Consider the following 14,693-nt stretch of genomic DNA (forward strand, 5'->3'; position numbering starts at 1 on the left):
GTAGAAGGTACTCTACTCGGCCCCCAGCAGTCTGTAACCAGTAGAAGGTACTCTACTCGGCCCCCAGCAGTCTGTAACCAGTAGAAGGTACTCTACTCGGCCCCCAGCAGTCTGTAACCAGTAGAAGGTACTCTACTCGGCCCCCAGCCGTCTGGAACCAGTAGAAACCAGTAGAAGGTACTCTACTCGGCCCCCAGCCGTCTGGAACCAGTAGAACCCAGTAGAAGGTACTCTACTCGGCCCCCAGCCGTCTGTAACCAGTAGAATCCAGTAGAAGGTACACCACTCGGCCCCCAGCCGTCTGTAACCAGTAGAACCCAGTAGAAGGTACTCTACTCGGCCCCCAGCCGTCTGTAACCAGTAGAATCCAGTAGAAGGTACACCACTCGGCCCCCAGCCGTCTGGAACCAGTAGAACCCAGTAGAAGGTACTCTACTTGGCCCCCAGCCGTCTGGAACCAGTAGAACCCAGTAGAAGGTACACCACTCGGCCCCCAGCCGTCTGTAACCAGTAGAAACCAGTAGAAGGTACTCTACTCGGCCCCCAGCCGTCTGGAACCAGTAGAATCCAGTAGAAGGTACACCACTCGGCCCCCAGCCGTCTGGAACCAGTAGAACCCAGTAGAAGGTACTCTACTTGGCCCCCAGCCGTCTGGAACCAGTAGAACCCAGTAGAAGGTACTCCACTCGCCCCCCAGCCGTCTGGAACCAATAGAATCTAGTAGAAGGTACTTACGTGGGGGTAGTACTCCATGACCAGAAGGTACTCCACTCGGCCCTCGGCCCCCAGCCGTTCGTCGGCAGCGATGAAGTGAGCGATGTTGTCATGCTCCAGCAGGGGGAGACAATAAATGGAACACTCGTTCAGGAAGTTCTGCCGATTGGCTGAGCTGAACACCTTCACAGCCACCTGTCGCTCGTCCAACGAACCACAGAACACCGAGCCGTACCGGCCTCGACCTATCAGCTGACAGAGAGAAAAAGAGGGAGAAGAAAGATTGAGAAAAGACGACTGGATCTCAATTACATTTTGGTCCTCAAACCGATTCTCTCTATGTGCAGCTGTGCTAGGTGTAGATGTGTATAAGGTCGAATAGCTGTAGTAGATGTAGTAGCTGTAGTAGATGTGTATAAGGTCGAATAGCTGTAGTAGCTGTAGTAGATGTGTATAAGGTAGAATAGCTGTAGTAGCTGTAGTAGCTGTAGTAGATGTGTATAAGGTAGAATAGCTGTAGTAGCTGTAGTAGATGTGTATAAGGTAGAATAGCTGTAGTAGCTGTAGTAGATGTGTATAAGGTAGAATAGCTGTAGTAGCTGTAGTAGATGTGTATAAGGTAGAATAGCTGTAGTAGCTGTAGTAGATGTGTATAAGGTAGAATAGCTGTAGTAGCTGTAGTAGCTGTAGTAGATGTGTATAAGGTAGAATAGCTGTAGTAGCTGTAGTAGATGTGTATAAGGTAGAATAGATGTAGTAGCTGTAGTAGCTGTAGTAGATGTGTATAAGGTAGAATAGCTGTAGTAGATGTGTATAAGGTAGAATAGCTGTAGTAGCTGTAGTAGCTGTAGTAGATGTGTATAAGGTAGAATAGCTGTAGTAGCTGTAGTAGATGTGTATAAGGTAGAATAGATGTAGTAGCTGTAGTAGCTGTAGTAGATGTGTATAAGGTAGAATAGCTGTAGTAGATGTGTATAAGGTAGAATAGCTGTAGTAGCTGTAGTAGCTGTAGTAGATGTGTATAAGGTAGAATAGCTGTAGTAGCTGTAGTAGATGTGTATAAGGTAGACTAGCTGTAGTAGCTGTAGTAGATGTGTATAAGGTCGAATAGCTGTAGTAGATGTAGTAGCTGTAATAACTGAAGTAGCTGTAATAGCTGTAATAACTGTAGCATCTGTAGTAACTGTAATAACTGTAGCAGCTGTAATAACTGTAATAGCTATACTAACTGTAATAGCTGTAATAGCTATACTAACTGTAGTAGCTGTAATAACTGTAACAGCTGTAATAACTGTAACAGCTGTAATAACTGTAATAGCTGTAGTAGCTGTATTAACTGTAAAAACTAACAGCTGTAATAACTGTAGTAGCTGTAGTAGCTTAATAACTGTAGTAGCTGTAATAACTGTAGCAACTGTAATAAATGTAGTTGCTGTAATAACTGTAACAGTCGTAATAGCTGTAGTATCTGTTATAACGGTAATTGCTGAAATAACTGTATAAGCTGTAATGGCTGTAATAACTGTAGCAGCTGTAATAGCTGTAATAGCTGTAACAACGGTAATAGCTGTGGCAGCTGTAATACCTGTAATAGCTGTAATAACTAATAACTGTAGCAGCTGCAATAACGGTAATAGTTGTAATAACTGTAGTAGCTGAGATCTGCACAACGCATCACCGGGGGCAAACTACCTGCCCTCCAGGACACCTACACCACCCGATGTCACAGGAAGGCCATAAAGATCATCAAGGACAACAACCACCCGAGCCACTGCCTGTTCACCCCGCTATCATCCAGAAGGCGAGGTCAGTACAGGTGCATCAAAGCTGGGACCGAGAGACTGAAAAACAGCTTCTATCTCAAGGCCATCAGACTGTTAAACAGCCACCACTAACATTGAGTGGCTGCTGCCAACACACTGACTCAACTCCAGCCACTTTAATAATGGGAATTGATGGGAAATTATGTAAAATATATCACTAGCCACTTTAAACAATGCTACCTAATATAATGTTTACATACCCTACATTATTCATCTCATATGTATATGTATATACTGTACTCTATATCATCTACTGCATCTTTATGTAATACATGTATCACTAGCCACTTTAACTATGCCACTTTGTTTACATACTCATCTCATATGTATATACTGCACTCAATACCATCTACTGTATCTTGCCTATGCCGCTCTGTACCATCACTCATTCATATATCTTTATGTACATATTCTTTATCCCCTTACACTTGTGTCTATGAGGTAGTAGTTTTGGAATTGTTAGCTAGATTACTTGTTGGTTATTACTGCATTGTCGGAACTAGAAGCACAAGCATTTCGCTACACTCGCATTAACATCTGCTAACCATGTGCATGTGACAAATACAATTTGATTTGATTTGATTTGTAGCAGCTGTAGTAGCTGTAGTAGCTGTAATAACTGTAGTAGCTGTAATAACTGTAGCAGCTGTAATAATTGTAGCAACTGTAGTAACTGTAGTAGCTGTAATAACTGTAGTAACTGTAGTAGCTGTAGTAACTGTAATAACTGTAGTAACTGTAGTAGCTGTAATAACGGTAGTAGCTGTAATAACTGTAGTAGCTGTAATAACTGTAGTAGCTGTAATAATTGTAGTAGCTGTAATAACTGTAGTAGCTGTAATAACTGTAGTAACTGTAGTAGCTGTAATAACTATCATAACTGTAGTAACTGTAGTAGCTGTAATAACTGTAGTAGCTGTAATAACTGTAGTAGCTGTAATAACTGTAGTAGCTGTAATAATTGTAGTAGCTGTAATAACTGTAGTAGCTGTAATAACTGTAGTAACTGTAGTAGCTGTAATAACTGTAGTAGCTGTAATAACTGTAGTAGCTGTAATAACTGTAATAACTGTAGTAGCTGTAATAACTGTAGTAGCTGTAATAACTGTAGTAGCTGTAATAACTGTAGTAACTGTAGTAGCTGTAATAACTGTAGTAGCTGTAATAACTGTAGTAACTGTAGTAGCTGTAATAACTATCATAACTGTAGTAACTGTAGTAGCTGTAATAACTATCATAACTGTAGTAACTGTAGTAGCTGTAATAACTATCATAACTGTAGTAACTGTAGTAGCTGTAATAAATATAATAACTGTAGTAACTGTAGTAGCTGTAATTTTTTAATATTTTTTTTTATTTCACCTTTATTTAACCAGGTAGGCAAGTTGAGAACAAGTTCTCATTTACAATTGCGACCTGGCCAAGATAAAGCAAAGCAGTTCGACACATACAACGACACAGAGTTACACATGGAGTAAAACAAACATACAGTCAATAATACAGTATAAACAAGTCTATATACGATGTGAGCAAATGAGGTGAGATAAGGGAGGTAAAGGCAAAAAAGGCCATGGTGGCAAAGTAAATACAATATAGCAAGTAAAACACTGGAATGGGAGATTTGCAGTGGGAGAAAGTGCAAAGTAGAAATAAAAATAATGGGGTGCAAAGGAGCAAAATAAATAAATAAATTAAATACAGTAGGGAAAGAGGTAGTTGTTTGGGCTAAATTATAGGTGGGCTATGTACAGGTGCAGTAATCTGTGAGCTGCTCTGACAGTTGGTGCTTAAAGCTAGTGAGGGAGATAAGTGTTTCCAGTTTCAGAGATTTTTGTAGTTCGTTCCAGTCATTGGCAGCAGAGAACTGGAAGGAGAGGCGGCCAAAGAAAGAATTGGTTTTGGGGGTGACTAGAGAGATATACCTGCTGGAGCGTGTGCTACAGGTGGGAGATACAATGGTGACCAGCGAGCTGAGATAAGGGGGGACTTTACCTAGCAGGGTCTTGTAGATGACATGGAGCCAGTGGGTTTGGCGACGAGTATGAAGCGAGGGCCAGCCAACGAGAGCGTACAGGTCGCAATGGTGGGTAGTATATGGGGCTTTGGTGACAAAACGGATTGAACTGTGATAGACTGCATCCAATTTGTTGAGTAGGGTATTGGAGGCTATTCTGTAAACTACATCGCCAAAGTCGAGGATTGGTAGGATGGTCAGTTTTACAAGGGTATGTTTGGCAGCATGAGTGAAGGATGCTTTGTTGCGAAATAGGAAGCCAATTCTAGATTTAACTTTGGATTGGAGATGTTTGATATGGGTCTGGAAGGAGAGTTTACAGTCTAACCAGACACCTAAGTATTTGTAGTTGTCCACGTATTCTAAGTCAGAGCCGTCCAGAGTAGTGATGTTGGACAGGAGGGCAGGTGCAGGTAGCGATCGGTTGAAGAGCATGCATTTAGTTTTACTTGTATTTAAGAGCAATTGGAGGCCACGGAAGGAGAGTTGTATGGCATTGAAGCTTGCCTGGAGGGTTGTTAACACAGTGTCCAAAGAAGGGCCAGAAGTATACAGAATGGTGTCGTCTGCGTAGAGGTGGATCAGAGACTCACCAGCAGCAAGAGCGACCTCATTGATGTATACAGAGAAGAGAGTCGGTCCAAGAATTGAACCCTGTGGCACCCCCATAGAGACTGCCAGAGGTCCGGACAGCAGACCCTCCGATTTGACACACTGAACTCTATCAGAGAAGTAGTTGGTGAACCAGGCGAGGCAATCATTTGAGAAACCAAGGCTGTCGAGTCTGCCGATGAGGATGTGGTGATTGACAGAGTCGAAAGCCTTGGCCAGATCAATGAATACGGCTGCACAGTAATGTTTCTTATCGATGGCTGTAATAACTGTAGTAACTGTAATAACTGTAATAACTGTAGTAACTGTAGTAACTGTAGCAACTGTAGTAGCTGTAGTAACTGTAATAACTGTAGTAGCTGTAATAACTGTAATAACTGTAGTAACTGTAGCAGCTGTAATAACTGTAATAACTGTAGTAGCTGTAGCAACTGTAATAACTGTAGCAGCTGTAATAACTGTAGTAACTGTAGTAGCTGTAGCAGCTGTAATAACTGTAACAACTATAATAACTGTAATAACTGTAGTAACTGTAACAACTGTAATATCTGTAGCAGCAGTAATAACTGTAATAACTGTAGTAGCTGTAGCAACTGTAATAACCGTAGTAGCTGTAGCAACTGTAATAACTGTAGTAGCTGTAATAACTGTAGTAGCTGTAATAACTATAATAACTGTAGTAACTGCAGTAGCTGTAGCAGCTGTAATAACTGTAATAACTATAGTAGCTGTAGTAACTGTAATAACTGTAGTAACTGTAATAACTGTAGTAACTGTAGCAACTGTAGTAGCTGTAGTAACTGTAATAACTGTAGTAACTGTAATAACTGTAGTAACTGTAGCAACTGTAGTAACTGTAGCAACTGTAGTAGCTGTAGTAACTGTAATAACTGTAATAACTGTAGTAGCTGCAGCAACTGTAATAACTGTAGCAGCTGTAATAACTGCAGTAGCTGTAGCAGCTGTAATAACTGTAACAACTATAATGACTGTAGTAACTGTAGTAGCTGTAGTAACTGTAATAACTGTAGCAGCGGTAATAACTGTAATAACTGTAGTAGCTGTAGCAACTGTAATAACCGTAGTAGCTGTAGCAACTGTAACAACTGTAGTAGCTGTAATAATTATAATAACTGTAGTAGCTGTAGCAGCTGTAATAACTGTAATAACTATAATAACTGTAGTAGCTGTAGTAACTGTAATAACTGTAGTAGCTGTAATAACTGTAATAACTGTAGTAGCTGTAATAACTGTCATAACTGTAGTAGCTGTAGCAACTGTAATAACTGTAGTAGCTGTAATAGCTGTAGTAGCTGTAATAACTATAATAACTGTAGTAGCTGTAGCAGCTGTAATAACTGTAACAACTATAATAACTGTAGTAACTGTAATAACTGTAGTAGCGGTAATAACTGTAGTAGCTGTAGTAACTGTAATAACTGTAGTAGCTGTAGCCATCTGACCTCCAGTTGTTTGAGGTTGTCCAGGTCCAGAGAGCTCTCAGAACCAGCTCCCTCCATCATGTTGAGATTATGAAGGCCCTGTTTACCACCTCCTGAGAATACATACACAGTCAGACAGAGGCTTAGGTCACGGGGATAAACAGAGATAAGCATCATATTATTGTCTGGTTATCACCATGGTTACTCACTGTGCATCATGCGGTAACCGAAGAAGGCAGCAAAGATGATGACAGCCAGCACAGAGACAACAGCCAAGGAGATGACTATGGTCTCTTCACACTGCAACTGGTTGTCTACAGCAGGACATAAACAACCTGTTAGTCTGTCTCTAACCTGGTAGTATTCTGGTGGTCTACAGCAGGACATAAACAACCTGTTAGTCTGTCTCTAACCTGGTAGTATTCTGGTGGTCTACAGCAGGACATAAACAACCTGTTAGTCTGTCTCTAACCTGGTAGTATTCTGGTGGTCTACAGCAGGACATAAACAACCTGTTAGTCTCCGTCTCTAACCTGGTAGTATTCTGGTGGTCTACAGCAGGACATAAACAACCTGTTAGTCTCCGTCTCTAACCTGGTAGTATTCTGGTGGTCTACAGCAGGACATAAACAACCTGTTAGTCTGTCTCTAACCTGGTAGTATTCTGGTGGTCTACAGCAGGACATAAACAACCTGTTAGTCTGTCTCTAACCTGGTAGTATTCTGGTGGTCTACAGCAGGACATAAACAACCTGTTAGTCTGTCTATAGGTTAGAGGTCATGGGTTAGTCACAAGAATATATTGCGACCCAAATCTGATAACATTAAAAGTGATTCATTTTTACATCAACAAATAACCTTCAATTCATGACATGTTCATCTCTTATCAAAATAAACCAATACATACATTCACTCAATCAAATTTCTCCAAAACCTTTATTTTTCAATAGCTCCAGTCCTCCTGTACCCCCAACAGAGCACAATAATGTGGCCCTGAACAGGCTCCAGTCCTCCTGTACCCCCAGCCCCAACAGAACACATTAATGTGGCCCTGAACAGGCTCCAGTCCTCATGTACCCCCAACAGAACACAATAATGTGGCCCTGAACAGGCTCCAGTCCTCCAACAGAACACAATAATGTGGCCCTGAACAGGCTCCAGTCCTCCTGTACCCCCAACAGAGCACAATAATGTGGCCCTGAACAGGCTCCAGTCCTCCTGTACCCCCAGCCCCAACAGAACACATTAATGTGGCCCTGAACAGGCTCCAGTCCTCATGTACCCCCAACAGAACACAATAATGTGGCCCTGAACAGGCTCCAGTCCTCCTGTACCCCCAACAGAACACAATAATGTGGCCCTGAACAGGCTCCAGTCCTGCTGTACCCCCAACAGAACACAATAATGTGGCCCTGAACAGGCTCCAGTCCTCCTGTACCCCCAGCCCCAACAGAACACATTAATGTGGCCCTGAACAGGCTCCAGTCCTCATGTACCCCCAACAGAACACAATAATGTGGCCCTGAACAGGCTCCAGTCCTCCTGTACCCCCAACAGAACACATTAATGTGGCCCTGAACAGGCTCCAGTCCTCCTGTACCCCCAGCCCCAACAGAACACATTAATGTGGCCCTGAACAGGCTCCAGTCCTCCTGTACCCCCAGCCCCAACAGAACACATTAATGTGGCCCTGAACAGGCTCCAGTCCTCCTGTACCCCCAGCCCCAACAGAACACATTAATGTGGCCCTGAACAGGCTCCAGTCCTCCTGTACCCCCAACAGAACACATTAATGTGGCCCTGAACAGGCTCCAGTCCTCCTGTACCCCCAGCCCCAACAGAACACATTAATGTGGCCCTGAACAGGCACACCTTGTTCAACTCATGGAGGGCTTGATGATTAGTTGACTCAGGTGTGCATGTCTGGGACTACGTTAATGTGTACTGTTGTGGCGGGTGGTACTGGAGGTCTGGAGCTGAGAACCACCTCTCTACAGCATGACGTTAGTATCAGCCTCAGGGTGAGTGTGTAGAACCACCTCTCTATAGCATCACGTTAGTATCAGCCTCAGGGTGAGTGTGTTGAACAACCTCTCTACAGCATGACGTCAGTCTCTCAGTATCAGCCTCAGGGTGAGTGTGTTGAACCACCTCTCTACAGCATGATGTCAGTCTCTCAGTATCAGCCTCAGGGTGAGTGTGTTGAACCAGCCCTTAACCAACAGGTGTAGACCTCACAGTGAAATGCTGACTGACCAGCCCTTAACCACCAGGTGTAGACCTCACAGTGAAATGCAGACTGACCAGCCCTTAACCACCAGGTGTAGACCTCACAGTGAAATGCAGACTGACCAGCCCTTAACCACCAGGTGTAGACCTCACAGTGAAATGCTGACTGACCAGCCCTTAACCAACAGGTGTAGACCTCACAGTGAAATGCCGACTGACAAGCCCTTAACCAACAGGTGTAGACCTCACAGTGAAATGGTTACTGACCAGCCCTTAACCAACAGGTGTAGACCTCACAGTGAAATGCTGACTGACCAGCCCTTAACCAACAGGTGTAGACCTCACAGTGAAATGCTGACTGACCAGCCCTTAACCAACAGGTGTAGACCTCACAGTGAAATGCTGACTGACCAGCCCTTAACCACCAGGTGTAGATACAGTGGGGCAAAAAGGTATTTAGTCAGCCACCAATTGTGCAAGTTCTCCCACTTAAAAAGATGAGAGAGGCCTGTAATTTTCATCATAGGTACACTTCAACTATGACAGACAAAATGAGGAAAAAAAATCCAGAATTTATGAATTTATTTGCAAATTATGGTGGAAAATAAGTATTTGGTCACCTACAAACAAGCAAGATTTCTGGCTCTCACAGACCTGTAACTTCTTCTTTAAGAGGCTCCTCTGTCTTCCACTCGTTACCTGTATTAATGGCACCTGTTTGAACTTGTTATCAGTATAAAAGACACCTGTCCACAACCTCAAACAGTCACACTCTAAACTCCACTATGGCCAAGACCAAAGAGCTGTCAAAGGACACCCAAAACAAAATTGTAGACCTGCACCAGGCTGGGAAGACTGAATCTGCAATAGGTAAGCAGCTTGGTTTGAAGAAATCAACTGTGGGAGCAATCATTAGGAAATGGAAGACATACAAGACCACTGATAATCTCCCTCGATCTGGGGCTCCACGCAAGATCTCACCCCGTGGGGTCAAAGTGATCACAAGAACGGTGAGCAAAAATCCCAGAACCACACGGGGGGACCTAGTGAATGACCTGCAGAGAGCTGGGACCAAAGTAACAAAGCCTACCATCAGTTACACACTACGCCGCCAGGAACTCAAATCCTGCAGTGCCAGACGTGTCCCCCTGCTTAAGCCAGTACATGTCCAGGCCCATCTGAAGTTTGCTAGAGAGCATTTGGATGATCCAGAAGAAGATTGGGAGAATGTCATACGGTCAGTTGAAACCAAAATATAACTTTTTGGTAAAAACTCAACTCGTCGTGTTTGGAGGACAAAGAATGCTGAGTTGAATCCAAAGAACACCAAACCTACTGTGAAGCATGGGGTTGGAAACATCATGCTTTGGGGCTGTTTTTCTGCAAAGGGACCAGGACAACTGATCCGTGTAAAAGAAAGAATGAATGGGGCCATGTATCGTGAGATTTTGAGTGAAAACCTCCTTCCATCAGCAAGGGCATTGAAGATGAAACGTGGCTGAGTCAATGTGGAGGCTATATACAGGGGGTACCGGTACAGAGTCAATGTGGAGGCTATATACAGGGGGTACCGGTACAGAGTCAATGTGGAGACTATATACAGGGTGTTACGGTACAGAGTCAATGTGGAGGCTATATACAGGGGGTACCGGTACAGAGTCAATGTGGAGGCTATATACAGGGGGTACCGGTACAGAGTCAATGTGGAGGCTATATACAGGGGGTACCGGTACAGAGTCAATGTGGAGGCTATATACAGGGGGTACCGGTACAGAGTCAATGTGGAGACTATATACAGGGTGTTACGGTACAGAGTCAATGTGGAGGCTATATACAGGGGGTACCAGTACAGAGTCAATGTGGAGGCTATATACAGGGGGTACCGTTACAGAGTCAATGTGGAGGCTATATACAGGGGGTACCAGTACAGAGTCAATGTGGAGGCTATATACAGGGGGTACCAGTACAGAGTCAATGTGGAGGCTATATACAGGGGGTACCAGTACAGAGTCAATGTGGAGACTATATACAGGGGGTACCGGTACAGAGTCAATGTGGAGGCTATATACAGGGGGTACCGGTACAGAGTCAATGTGGAGGCTATATACAGGGGGTACCGGTACAGAGTCAATGTGGAGGCTATATACAGGGGGTACCGGTACAGAGTCAGGGTTAAAGGATATGTCAGTTACATACTGGCTGGGCTGTAGTGGGACTGGGCAGGGGAGAACGGTTAGGGTCAGAGGTTAGGGTTAGGTTAACTTACATAGCGGCTGGGCTGTAGTGGGACTAGGCAGAGGAAAGTCCTCAGTGAAGTTGACGTTACACATGTCAGTACTACAGCAGCAGAAGTGATACGTCCCATTCTGGATCTGAGGAGGCAGGTTGGTTACCACGCAACGGTCGTCCCGACACTCCTGCTGGTCGCCAAGGTGAGTCCAACAACCTAGAGGTGACAGGAGGGAGGGGAGATGAAGTGATGGGGAGAAAGAGAGGCAGTATTTCTGTGCTTCAGTGGACCTTGCTGATCCAGCAGGCAGATGTCCCGGGGAGAGAATTCATACACAGTAACAGTCAACAGTCTGGACACACCTACTCAATACAGGGGTTTTCTTTAATTTGACTATTTTCTACATTGTAGACTAGTACTGAAGACATCAGAAATATTAAATAACACATATGGAATCATGTGTGTGTGGTGCTGGATTAGGGTTAGTTGTAGACTGTGTGTGGTGCTGGGTTAGTTGTGGACTGTGTGTGGTGCTGGGTTATGGCTAGTTGTAGACTGTGTGTGGTGCTGGGTTAGGGTTAGTTGTAGACTGTGTGTGGTGCTGGGTTAGGGTTAGTTGTAGACTGTGTGTGGTGCTGGGTTAGGGTTAGTTGTGGACTGTGTGTGGTGCTGGGTTAGGGTTAGTTGTAGACTGTGTGTGGTGCTGGGTTAGTTGTACACTGTGATGATGGGTTAGTTGTAGACTGTGTGTGGTGCTGGGTTAGGGTTAGTTGTAGACTGTGTGTGGTGCTGGGTTAGTTGTAGACTGTGTGTGGTGCTGGGTTAGTTGTAGACTGTGTGTGGTGCTGGGTTAGTTGTAGACTGTGTGTGGTGCTGGGTTAGGGTTAGTTGCAGACTGTGTGTGGTGCTGGGTTAGGGCTAGTTGTAGACTGTGTGTGGTGCTGGGTTAGTTGTACACTGTGTGTGGTGCTGGGTTAGTTGTACACTGTGTGTGGTGCTGGGTTAGGGTTAGTTGTAGACTGTGTGTAGTGCTGGGTTAGGATTAGTTGTAGACTGTGTGTGATGCTGGGTTAGTTGTAGACTGTGTGTGGTGCTGGGTTAGTTGTAGACTGTGTGTGTGGTGCTGGGTTAGGGTTAGTTGTAGACTGTGTTTGGTGCTGGGTTAGGGTTAGTTGTAGACTGTGTGTGATGATGGGTTAGTTGTAGACTGTGTGGTGCCGGGTTAGGGTTAGTTGTAGACTGTGTGGTGCTGGGTTAGTTGTAGACTGTGTGTGGTGCTGGGTTAGTTGTAGACTGTGTGGTGCTAGGTTAGTTGTAGACTGTGTTTGGTGCTGGGTTAGGGTTAGTTGTAGACTGTGATGATGTGTTAGTTGTAGACTGTGTGGTGCTGGGTTAGGGTTAGTTGTAGACTGTGTGTGGTGCTGGGTTAGTTGTAGACTGTGTGTGGTGCAGGGTTAGTTGTAGACTGTGTGTGGTGCTGGGTTAGTTGTAGACTGTGTGTGGTGCTGGGTAAGGGCTAGTTGTAGACTGTGTGTGTGGTGCTGGGTTAGGGTTAGTTGTAGACTGTGTGTGTGGTGCTGGGTTATGGTTAGTTGTAGACTGTGTTTGGTGCTGGGTTAGGGTTAGTTGTAGACTGTGTGTAGTGCTGGGTTAGGATTAGTTGTAGACTGTGTGTGGTGCTGGGTTAGTTGTAGACTGTGTGTGGTGCTGGGTTAGGGTTAGTTGTAGACTGTGTGTAGTGCTGGGTTAGTTGTAGACTGTGTGTGGTGCTGGGTTAGTTGTAGACTGTGTGGTGCTAGGTTAGTTGTAGACTGTGTGTGGTGCTGGGTTAGGGTTAGTTGTAGACTATGTGTGGTGCTGGGTTAGTTGTAGACTGTGTGTGGTGCTGGGTTAGTTGTAGACTGTGTGTGGTGCTGGGTTAGTTGTAGACTGTGTGTGGTGCTAGGTTAGTTGTAGACTGTGTGTGGTGCTGGGTTAGGGTTAGTTGTAGACTGTGTGGTGCTGGGTTAGTTGTAGACTGTGTGTGGTGCTGGGTTAGTTGTAGACTGTGTGTGTGGTGCTGGGTTATGGTTAGTTGTAGACTGTGTTTGGTGCTGGGTTAGGGTTGGTTGTAGAATGTGTGTGATGATGGGTTAGTTGTAGACTGTGTGGTGCCGGGTTAGGGTTAGTTGTAGACTGTGTGGTGCTGGGTTAGTTGTAGACTGTGTGTGGTGCTGGGTTAGTTGTAGACTGTGTGTGGTGCTAGGTTAGTTGTAGACTGTGTTTGGTGCTGGGTTAGGGTTAGTTGTAGACTGTGATGATGTGTTAGTTGTAGACTGTGTGTGTGGTGCTGGGTTATGGTTAGTTGTAGACTGTGTTTGGTGCTGGGTTAGGGTTAGTTGTAGACTGTGTGTAGTGCTGGGTTAGGATTAGTTGTAGACTGTGTGTGGTGCTGGGTTAGGGTTAGTTGTAGACTGTGTGTAGTGCTGGGTTAGTTGTAGACTGTGTGTGGTGCTGGGTTAGTTGTAGACTGTGTGGTGCTAGGTTAGTTGTAGACTGTGTGTGGTGCTGGGTTAGGGTTAGTTGTAGACTATGTGTGGTGCTGGGTTAGTTGTAGACTGTGTGTGGTGCTAGGTTAGTTGTAGACTGTGTGTGGTGCTGGGTTAGGGTTAGTTGTAGACTGTGTGGTGCTGGGTTAGTTGTAGACTGTGTGTGGTGCTGGGTTAGTTGTAGACTGTGTGTGGTGCTGGGTTAGTTGTAGACTGTGTGTGGTGCTGGGTTAGTTGTAGACTGTGTGTGGTGCTGGGTTAGTTGTAGACTGTGTGTGGTGCTAGGTTAGTTGTAGACTGTGTGTGGTGCTGGGTTAGGGTTAGTTGTAGACTGTGTGGTGCTGGGTTAGTTGTAGACTGTGTGTGGTGCTGGGTTAGTTGTAGACTGTGTGTGTGGTGCTGGGTTATGGTTAGTTGTAGACTGTGTTTGGTGCTGGGTTAGGGTTAGTTGTAGAATGTGTGTGATGATGGGTTAGTTGTAGACTGTGTGGTGCCGGGTTAGGGTTAGTTGTAGACTGTGTGGTGCTGGGTTAGTTGTAGACTGTGTGTGGTGCTGGGTTAGTTGTAGACTGTGTGTGGTGCTAGGTTAGTTGTAGACTGTGTTTGGTGCTGGGTTAGGGTTAGTTGTAGACTGTGATGATGTGTTAGTTGTAGACTGTGTGGTGCTGGGTTAGGGTTAGTTGTAGACTGTGTGTGGTGCTGGGTTAGTTGTAGACTGTGTGTGGTGCTGGGTTAATTGTAGACTGTGTGTGGTGCTGGGTTAGGGCTAGTTGTAGACTGTGTGTGTGGTGCTGGGTTAGGGTTAGTTGTAGACTGTGTGTGTGGTGCTGGGTTATGGTTAGTTGTAGACTGTATTTGGTGCTGGGTTAGGGTTAGTTGTAGACTGTGTGTAGTGCTGGGTTAGGATTAGTTGTAGACTGTGTGTGGTGCTGGGTTAGTTGTAGACTGTGTGTGGTGCTGGGTTTGGGTTAGTTGTAGACTGTGTGTAGTGCTGGGTTAGTTGTAGACTGTGTGTGGTGCTGGGTTAGTTGTAGACTGTGTGGTGCTAGGTTAGTTGTAGACTGTGTGTGGTGCTGGGTTAGGGTTAGTTGTAGACTGTGT

General features: G+C 44.9%; 1 protein-coding gene across 2 annotated transcripts in view; it reads right to left on the bottom strand.

The window, feature by feature from the left end:
* The window catches only part of LOC110524928 (bone morphogenetic protein receptor type-2), a 71,041-nt gene that overhangs the window by 21,342 nt on the left and 35,006 nt on the right, over nt 1-14,693 (bottom strand). For both annotated transcript variants that reach the window (XM_090206982.1, XM_090206981.1), the window contains exons 3-6: nt 11,101-11,280; nt 6,815-6,919; nt 6,627-6,718; nt 736-966 (exon numbers count right to left, since the gene is read on the bottom strand). In XM_090206982.1, the coding sequence (XP_090063108.1) occupies nt 736-966; nt 6,627-6,718; nt 6,815-6,919; nt 11,101-11,280 (608 nt within the window). The remainder of the gene's footprint in view (nt 1-735; nt 967-6,626; nt 6,719-6,814; nt 6,920-11,100; nt 11,281-14,693) is intronic.

This window comes from Oncorhynchus mykiss, chromosome 18 (genome assembly GCF_057628025.1).
Source record: "Oncorhynchus mykiss isolate SJ-2025 chromosome 18, ASM5762802v1, whole genome shotgun sequence".
Taxonomy (NCBI): Eukaryota; Metazoa; Chordata; class Actinopteri; order Salmoniformes; family Salmonidae; genus Oncorhynchus; species Oncorhynchus mykiss.